At 57.4% G+C, this 9,848-nt stretch overlaps 1 protein-coding gene across 3 annotated transcripts in view; it reads right to left on the reverse strand.

Annotated features, from left to right (window-relative positions):
* The window catches only part of PHLDB1 (pleckstrin homology like domain family B member 1), a 45,445-nt gene extending 38,758 nt beyond the window's left edge, over positions 1–6,687 (reverse strand). For all 3 annotated transcript variants that reach the window (XM_060017845.1, XM_060017844.1, XM_060017843.1), the window contains exons 1-3: positions 6,606–6,687; positions 1,071–1,151; positions 299–422 (exon numbers count right to left, since the gene is read on the reverse strand). In XM_060017845.1, coding sequence (XP_059873828.1) covers positions 299–422; positions 1,071–1,130 — 184 coding nt within the window. In that variant the 5' untranslated portion in view covers positions 1,131–1,151; positions 6,606–6,687. The remainder of the gene's footprint in view (positions 1–298; positions 423–1,070; positions 1,152–6,605) is intronic.
* Between the last annotated feature and the right edge of the window lie 3,161 nt (positions 6,688–9,848).

Consider the following 9,848-nt stretch of genomic DNA (forward strand, 5'->3'; position numbering starts at 1 on the left):
CTGGAGGGCGCCCCCTTTCTTCTTGGCCACAGCGGTTGCCAAGGGCCATGTGCTCTCCTGTTTCAGTGCCCTCCTCCGGATTTCTAAGCTGACCTTTAATCCCAGTCACGGAGCCAGATTAGTCTGGGCAGGCAGAGACAAGGGAAGCAAACTGGTGGGGTAGGTGGCACAGCCTCCCATCTGGGGGAGGTGAACACTGCCAGCAGGTATCAAGAGGGCCCCAGCACATGCCAGGATCCCAGGGCAGGAATGTCTACGGGGATGGAGGGGTGGCAGGTCAGATGCCCCCCAGACTCACCTTCCTCCAGCGGCAGAAGAGTGATGGCCGTGCTGAGCCGCCCACTGCCCAGGCTCACCAGATGGGGTTTGTCCGTTTGCACTTTCAGCCCTTTGCCTGTTTCGATCAGGTCCAAGGGTCCTTTCTGCAGGTAGTGGAGGTGGGGGAGGAGCATCCTGAGACTCCTGGCCGGCACCTTACCACCCTAGTCCCCGTCCTCACACCAGCACTCTCTCCAGCACCTGCGCTCTCCAAAGGGCTCTGAGGGTGTAGTGCAAAATCTTGCACAGAGCAGTATTCCACTAAATTGTAATTAGATCTGAATCTAGGCCACTAACTCGTCCCACTGGATTTATCTCAAGTCTTGGTTTAACTGCCCTTTTGTCTGTTAGGACAGAAACAGGAGAAAGGGGAGTGGGGAAGTGCTTGGTAAGAGGAGGGGGTACTGGTAGAGGGGACCGATCAAGACTTGTCCCTGTAGACCTGTCCGTGGCAATCCACTTGGCCATTGTTTGCCCCTGTTAAACTAAATTACAAGAGAGGGCAGGGCCTGGATCGAGGAGAGAGATACAGCTCAGGGTCAATCTGTAAAACACTTCCTGACTTTCAAAGGGTATTTTCTGGGTGAACCAATTAACCTAATTCAGCTAAAGACTTAGCTGTTAATAGGCTTGGGACCTGGGGAAGAGCAGAGGTAGTACCACTGTCATCCTTGGGCTGGGACCACAGGTAGGTAGAGGAGTCAGCTCATCCTCACCAACAGCCCGCTTGCCCCGCCCCCAACCACACTCACCTGCACCATAGCTGGGGTCTTGCTTCCAGGGCCCACTTGGTTCCTATTGATCGTGTCCATTGTCCTGGGGCTCCAGAGCTCCTGCGGACACAGCAGAAAACAGGTGAGGTGGGGAGGCCAGGGTAGAAAAGGGCAAGGAGTAGGCTCTGTAGCAAGGTTCTCAGGGAAGGCGCAGGCCCGTGTCACCGTGGTTTCCAGCATGCTCCTGCTGAGGGAGAAGTCGAGGCAGCTCAGGAGCTTCCTGGGGGAAGGCGATGCCACATCTTCAGCTGTGGCGTGGATACCACACCACACCGGTCCTGGCCCTTGCCACACACAGGAAGCCCAAAAAGTCCTATAGGGCCCAACCTGTACTGCTGTACTTTCTTGCCTCTGACACCCAGGGCTCAGGCCTTGACAGCTGAGGACCCTCACACAACTGGAGCCGTAAGCAGGGTGGGGGAAATCTACCTTAGCGGGAGAAGCAAGTCCAAGGAAGCCCCTCCAGGGACACTGGTAGACAGGGGGCCCCAGGTGGGTGGCAGGGCTGAGCAGGAGCTCCCTCCCACAGCCTTTCCCTCTCCTTCTTCTCCCTTTGTCTCTTTTCCCAGGGGTCTCAGAAGGATGTTTTCTTAAAGGAGATACACGGGAAAAACAACTATTCCTGCCATCTCTTTGTCTCAATTCCTGCACCCTCTCTTCCCCAGAAAGCAATCTTACCCCCAAACAGTCAGCAAAAAAATAGAAACCCTCCATGGTGACTAGCACTGGGAATATAGGACTCTGGGGATCTTCACCTGATTTGGTGCTGTAGGAAGCTGAGGTCCTTAGAACCAGAGGTAAAATACTGATAGATTCCAGAGCCAGAACCTGAACTCTTCCTCACTCAACCCTTTCTCCCTGGCTCACAGTTTTGGTACCTGCAAACTCTGAGGAAGGACCTTTGTGTACTAATATGTACCTACATGCCCATCCTTGGCCAACTTGCTAAGGTTCATCTGCTGCTGAACAATGTTTCTGGGGAAGCTGAAAAGAGTGTAACTGAATGTAGGGAGGGAGACATAGGAAAGCAGGGTGCCCCTCCACTTTCTCTTCCAGCCATCTTCCAAGGGACTTGGAGAAGAAGTCGGGGGAGGAGCCAGCATTCCAAGTAATGTCTGACCCTGGCAGTGGGGCCCAAAGGCCTTAGCCGTAGTTACTAATTTTACCCTCCCAGCTTCCACCCTTCCGGACCTGGACTGCATCGTCTCCGTCACCATTTCCACCCAAGCTGGCGGAAGAGAGGCTGGAACAGGGCCTGGGGCCCGCCCCAAGTCTGCCTGGGAAGAGGGAAGGCAAAGGCCATTAACCTACACCAAAGCTCAAGGTGGCCTGGCACCTCCCCAGGAGACCTGGCCAGGGGGAAGAATTTCCAGGGACAGAGACTGCTGTACTCAGGGAAATCCCTCAGCATTCTCTGAGGGAGGAGAGGCAAGAGAGTGGGTTGGGGATGGAGAGTTTATATAAAAGAGGGAGTAAGAAAAACAAAACGATAAACAATGGTGAAAGAAAGGCATCATCACTTAGTGGAAAGAGCTTTAGACTGGGGTACAAGAGCTTTAAATTTTATTTTATTTTATTTTATTTTTTAGAGCCTAAATTTTAATCCTGACTTTATTATTTATTAGCTGAGAGATCTTGGGCAAGTTACTTAACTTCTCTGAGTGTCAGATCATTCTCTATAAAACTGGAATAATGATTTAAAGAAAAAACACCCACTACTTGCCTGGGGCTAGGGGTGAAACAGGGAGTGACCATAAGTGGGCAGATTTGAGGGGGGTGATAGAAATGTTCTAAAACTTACTTGTGATGACGGTTGCACAGATCTGTAAATATACTAAAAATCACTGAATGTACATTGAAATTAAGTGAATTTTATGGTATGAACATCATACCTCAATAAAACTATTAGGTTTTTTTTTTTTTTAAAGATGATTGTCTGGAGATTCAGGTATTATATGAAATGACACTGTGAAGTGCAAAGCACTATAAACATGCCAGTTATCAGTATGAGCTTCATGATCTCGAACAAGTCACTTCACCTATCTGGGCTTCAGTTTCTTCATCTGTCAAGTTGTCATTATCACTCTGTGAGGTGGCAGTGGGTGTGCTCTTTTATTTACACCAAGGATTTCAAGTGCAGATAAAGATTGTAAAGGAATGAGGTTGATGGGGAACAAGAGTGATTGGAGGGGAGGAGAGAAGGGAATAAGGAGGTGAAAGAAGAAGGAGAGATAAGGAGAGAGGTGTAGGGAGAGACAGAGAAGATAAGAAAAGATGTAGAGATTGGGAGGCGCGGGGCTGTGGCCCCAGCTCCGAAACCTAATCCAGGTGAAGTGGAAAGGTACACCAGACCGGCGCGTCCCAGCACGCGGGCGGCGCTCTGACCCAGGGGCTGCGCAGCGGCCGGGAGAGCAGCCACGGGGTGGGGGGCGTGGGGGACGGGTCGGGGCGGGGGCGCCTTCTCCTCCCACCCCACCCCCGGCAGGGAGTGCCAAGCGGGCTGCTCCGGGGCGCCTCCCACCGGCCGACCTGCTCCCGTCCCACCGGGCTGCCCACTACCCGGGGGCTGTAATTACCCACCCCGCTCGCCCAGCCCGGCCTCCGCGGCCGCTTTGGGAAACCCCGCCCCGCCCGCTGCCAAAAAAAGGCCCCTGCGGTGCGAGTCCAGCTCTCGGGAAGGAGGGACTGGGGGAAGCGCCGCGGTCTGCCTCGGCTCTCAGTAGCCCTCCTGCGCCGCGAGCAGAGATGCCCAAGCTCCTCCTCGGGCTCAGGGTGGCAGAGGCCTGGGTGTCTGGAGGGCCCCTTGTGGGGCGACGCCGGAGCTCCGGCAGGTGACCCCGCTCCGGCCCCTCCGGCCTCTCGGCCCAGCGCGAACGCCCGGGCATCCAGGCCACGGGGGATCAGCAGCCCTACCCGGTCCCCAGCTCTCTGCGCCTCGTGGGGCGCCCAGAGTCACCGCTTCGGGGGTCTCGGCACCTTAGCCAGGGCGGTGGGGGCCCAGGGAGCGGCCGGAAAGGTCTGGAACCGACAGGCACTGGAGGAAGTCCAGACTCCAAATTAGGCACCAGAAGAAAGGTCCGAGGCTGGCCCCGGAGCGAAAGCGGTCCCGGCGGAGCCCCCGCACGGGTGCTTCCGCTCCGGCCTCACCTGTGGCCCCGGCGGCCAGCCCAGGCCTCGTCCTGGGCGTCGCATGGCTGTGGCCCGAGGCCTCCGGGGTTAGAGCTGGGATCCTCTCGACCCGCCGCCACCGCCTTCGCCCGTCCGGCGCACATCCGCCCTCGAGGAAGGGCCGCCGGCGGAGGAAGGAGCCGGGAAGGGAAGGAAACTGAGGCTGGGAGCCCAGCGGGCGGGGCGCCGGAGCCGGGCGAGGGCGGGGGAGGGCGTGGGGGAAAGCCAGGGACGAAGGGAACTTCGGGAGAAGGAAAACGAGGGGTCTGCGGAGGGACGGGGCGGGTGGGAAGACGAAGGGATTTGGAGGGAAATAAAGAGGGAGACTGAGGGATGAGGGAAAAGGAGGGCTGGGGAGGGAAGACTGAGGGCAGAGGATGGGGAGGAGGGGAAGGAGGTGGGAAACCGGATAGAGTCCAGGGGACGCAGAGGTGGGGGGAGACGGGGACGGAAAGGTAGAGGGACTGGGGAACGAAGGAGATGGGGGAGACTGGGGACAGAGAAGTCCTCAAGGAAAGGGGGTGACGGACCGGGGGAGCAGTCGAAGGTACCCAGGGCCGTGGAGGGGGAGACCGGGGGTGTGGTGGGAGGCGGGGCCCTGGAGTAAAAGAGGGGGCCGGAGGGCAGGCCGGGGGACCCAGGAGTGGGGAGAGACCGTAGGCGGGCAGCCGGGGCTGGAGGAGGCGGCGGGACAAGGCGAGAGTGTAGTTCAGGGGTGTGATTTTACTTGTGTGCGGGGTGGAGGTGGGGTGCCGGAAAAGGGCGGCTCTCCGAGGCCGGGGAGGCCGGGGGACTGAGTTGGGTTTCCGCACGGAGGGCTCCCTGCTGCCCCTCGCCGCCCTCCCCAGGGCCGCCAGGTGGGACAAGGCCGCAGTGTTGGGCCGCCTGCCGGGCCGCCCCGCCCGCCGCTGACGCTGGACAAGCGGCCTTTCTTTGGCCGGGCGGGGAGAAGGGGCCGCTTGTTTGCCCGGCGGGCGAAAGGGGCGGCCCCCAGACACCGCCGGCTCCCCGCGGGCGGCGGCGGGAGGGGGGCCGCGTGTGCAGCATTTGTGTGTGGGGGGGGGGGTGAGTGTGTAACAGTCGGCCTGTGTGAGGACTGAGTGCGTGATGGGTGTGTGTGAACGGCGGGGCCGCGTGTGTCGGGGTGCGTGGGCCCGGGGAAGGGCGTGAGCGCTAGGGGCCGCAGGTGTGAATGTGGGCTTCCTGGGAGGGCTGCGGGTGCTTGGCGTGTGTGTGGAGTCCTAGGTGTACGCTGGGTCCCACACTTGTCACGGCGGAGAGAGACGCAGCTGTCCGCGTGGCGTGTGCGGTGGGAAGGGTGCGTGGGTGACGCCGGGTGGGGCGCCGAGTGTGTCTGCGCGTGGGATGCCTGACGTGGTGGGGAGGTTGGCTTTGTGTGTGACCGGTTCGATGAGTCAGACTCCGGGACGGCTGAGCTAACGGGCCCAGTATGCAGCCCCGCCCCGGCGCCCTGGGTCCCCCGTCGGACCGCTCGGTCTCCCGGCCCAGGCTCCCCTCTTGCCCGCCTCGGCGGAAGCGTCCGCGGGCGCCTCGGCCACCCAGCTGCCCCAGCCCCCCGCCGCCCCCGGGCGCCCGCGCTTCCGTATCCCGGAGGAGCCCGGAGGACCTGGCTCAGCCCCGGCACCAGGGAACTCCGCAAGGGATTCGAATATGGACCGTGCGGGCGTGGCAAGAGCGGAGACTCACTGCCCCCAGCTTCCCCCCTCTGGCCTCCCAGACCCCTAAAGACGCGGGGTCTTGGAGAGGGCCGGGGAAGCCTCAGATGTGCCACCCATCTCCTGAACACACGCAAGAGTCCCTCCCGGACACCACTGCTTCCAAGCCGGACTCCGCAGCCCTTTCCTGTCCGCCAAGGCGGCCCGGCCCGGGACTGGAGCTGAGATGCCCCGGGAGACACCTCCGGTCCTGGTGCAGGGCTCTCAGTCCTTCTGTCGGCGAGAGAGGGGAGGTGTGGGGAGCAGGCGGACGAGACCTCCCGAGTGTCGCCCAGATGTCTGGGTGCCCGAAGGAGGGTCTTGGGACAAGGATCCGCGTTCCCCCCGGGGGGAGAGCGCAAGGGCCCCCTCTGGCGGCGGCGCGGGCGGCGGCTCGGGAGGGCAGGAGCAAGCAGCTCTCGGGAAAGCAGCGGAGCCCACTCCGCACAAAGCCTCTCGCGCCCCCACGCACTCACCTGTGGACCCCCTCCTCCCCTACCGGTTTCTTCCGGGCTCTTCCAGCCCAGAGCTGATCTGAGGGCTCCCTCCAGGTCCCTGGGACTTCCTCTTATCCAGTCCCAGCCGCGCAGCTAGCAGGACCCGCAGGCGTAGTGGGGGAGAGCGTTCTTACCTCGGGGGGAAAGGGGGACACTGGTTCCTTCGCCTGGCTCGGCCGCCGCGGCCCCAGGCTGAGAAGGACACTCTTGCTTTTCCCTGGGAGCCCGCTGAGTAGGAGGAGAGCGAGCGGGTCCCGCCTCCCTACCCCACCCCCCCGCTAGTCCCCGCCCCCGTCCCCCGTCCCGTCCGCCAGGCCAGCCGGAGGAGACGCCCTTGTGGGACCGGAGCCCAAGATCCCCCCACCCACCCTTTCCCATAGCAGCACCTCCCCCCCACCCCCGGCCTGCACAGCGCCCGCTTTGTTCATCTCTCTGCAGCTGGGCTCTCCACTACCACCACCACGTACACACCCCTATCCCCACTCACCCTCCCCTTCGGACTCTCCTAGACCACCCTCCACCCCTAGGCTTTAAGGCTCTTCTGAGAGGGTGTTTTTGACAGTTTTTCTCTAAACAACCCCCCCACCTTTTTTTTTTTCTCACTTTAGGTGCCTGAATCCTCCATGAGCTCCCAATGAACTTCATGGTCGCAGCCCTGCAACATATTCTCATCACCTCCAAATATCTGTTGAGGGTATCCAGGTCTACTCTCTGTTGCCCCTTCTCATCCTACTCCAAGCCCCTCCACCATGACGACCTGTAAATGGGGTGGATAACTCTGCATATAGGGTGTCACAGGTTTTTCTAAGGATAGGTATACGGAGGCATGGTAAAGTGCCATGCAAACTGTAAAGCACAGGAAAGCTGAATGGAATTATCGTCTTACCCCGTGTAGCTCCACCCTCACCACAACCTGCAGGATTACACTCGGGAGACAAGCTGTAGGTTTACTGTTGAGCACACCATCCTACAGCAGTCTGGGTCTCTGTAGGAGCGAGCGAGGGGTTAATAAGGAAGAAGAGGGGGGCACCGAAAACCTAAGGTGAAGCCTAGAAACTGAGCCTGGTTGAAAGTCATTCTCGCCACCCGAAATCCAAGCTGACAGAGGATCCTTACCTTGCAAAGCCAGCTCTCGCCCCAGGAGACTGACAGGGGAGGCCCTAGGGAGCTGAACGCAGCTAGACTGGACCTCTTTAACCAGCACTGGAGGGACCCCTGAGACTCTTCCTCCCTGAAGGAGAGGAAGGAGAAATCCCCCAAGGCTGGCATAAATTCCAGTGAGGGAAGGATAGCAGAAAATAATTTGTCCTCTTTGGGATGGACAAATCTTGCTCTGATTCAGTGACTTTAGTATGTACCCTCCCTGCCTAACCCAGGAACAGCAGAAGGTTGAACTGCAGGAATCTTTGGTCACTCATTGACAGGGCCAGCATTAGCAGGGGGACCCCCCATGTCTGGAGGCTGGAGCTGACCGGACTAGAAGCAGGAGGGGGTGGGACGCTCTCTGCAGCTACCTGCTCTAGCTAATAGAGGTCAAACTATCAGGCTTCAGCATGTGCTGTGGGCACCAGGAAGCCCCAGGATTTGGCCTGGGGTGGAGGAGCGGTGTTGGGGGTGGAAGCCTCTTATTCTTTCTTTCTTCACACTGTTTGAGGCTCATAAAAGTATTTTAACTCTGACCACCTTTTTATGAGGCAGATCACAACAGTAATTTTCAGGCTATTCTGTTTAAAAAAGAAAAGAAAGAAAATGAAACAAACCCCAAACTTGTTGTATCTTATGTGCCAAGACCCAGAGTTTGAGGGAAGAGGCTCAGATTGGGGTACCGCAAAGACTTTTCACATAACTCTGTTTCACAATTCCAGCTCTTCCTTACCGTCTTGGTCAGGAGGAATTTCAGGGAATAATCAAGGCTGCCACGGAGGCGGCTGATGCTGAGGCAGGGGGTTGAAACATCACCCAACTACTCTCTGTCCTCCCAGCCCAGCGGTCAGCTGACCCCATGATAAAGGTTCTGTGCAATGTGTCCTCGCTCCTGCTGTGTCGGGGCCCTATGTTCCCACACTTAGAGCACTCAGGGGACTTCAGACCTACCATCCCCACCCCGCTCCACATCTGGAGCCCATCAACAAACTCAGTGCTCTCTCACAGTTACGCAAGAGGTTGAGCAGCTGGGAGCTCAGAAAGGGGGAGGAAGAAAGAAGAAAGCAGAAAACAGCTTTCCAAGCATGCTTCAGACTTTCCGAAGTGGAAGCAGGGGGAGAGGGCAAAGGCTGGGTGTGGAAGGAAGAGTGGATTTTTTAAGGCCTTCTGCACTTGGCTATGAACGTCAGGAGTGGACTTCCACACCCAGCCTGCCTTTGCCACGGCACATTTCCCAGCTCTGTCCGTCCTCTGAAATTGTACACCCTCCAGCCCCAGAAAGAAGTGATTATTGCTCATTACAGCAAGCAATCCCTGTAGATGCACACCCTATCCCAGGAAGCTAACCTTTCTGGCCTCTTTGGATCCTGAACTCAGCATCATTAGTGTCGGTGTGGTGGCAGCAATGATGCCAAGTAACTCCTCACTGCATCCAACTTGAAGAAAAAGTTCAAACCTTTCTTCACTAGCTGCAAAAGAGCAGAAGCTGTCTTCTCAGTTTGTCTTTGAAGCTGCACAATTCACACTTCCACCCACAGGTACGTCCAAGCTGAGTGGGAAATTTGGGTAGGACAGAAGACTGGTCTTATTTACCTTCCGTGGCTCAGGACCTTCCTATGAGCTGAAAAGAACAAGCATTCATTCGGGCAAAAGAATGGGAAACAAGACCTATTTCCATTTCTCTCATTGCTTCGAATTGGTAACACTTCTTTTTCAAAAAGCCCGTTAACCTGATCTCAGATTTACATCTATGGGAACTTCCCAGAATTGGACTAAGCCTTAAATAACCACATAACCCCTGCCCTATGAACAGCAAGGCAAAAAACTTTCCTTTTTGACCACTGAGGGTAGAGGTAGGGGAGTGGCCCAAGCTTCTGAAAACCGCCTGGTTGCTTGACTCTTGTGTTTGAGAGGCGGCAACAGATCAGTTTGGAAAAGTAGTCTAAACTTCCTAAAGGCCTGCCTCCACATCAGTCACTAACTCCCCAGGGCGAGATGTGAAACTGACTCTTGTAGACATGCTGTCTGCTCTTGGGTCAGGAGCAATACACAGCAACCAACCTACTTGTGGATCTTCTAGGAGTTTCAAAGAAGCTCTACAGCTGCAAATATATTTACCAAATGGGGCAAAAAGAGGGAATGAAGGGAGAGGATGGTTACAGTGAGAGATGTGCATAGTACAAGGGAGTCAATTCTGAGTTTTTGCTTCCTTTTGAGCGATTCCTCTAAAACCT

Source organism: Delphinus delphis, chromosome 8 (genome assembly GCF_949987515.2).
Source record: "Delphinus delphis chromosome 8, mDelDel1.2, whole genome shotgun sequence".
NCBI lineage: Eukaryota > Metazoa > Chordata > Mammalia > Artiodactyla > Delphinidae > Delphinus > Delphinus delphis.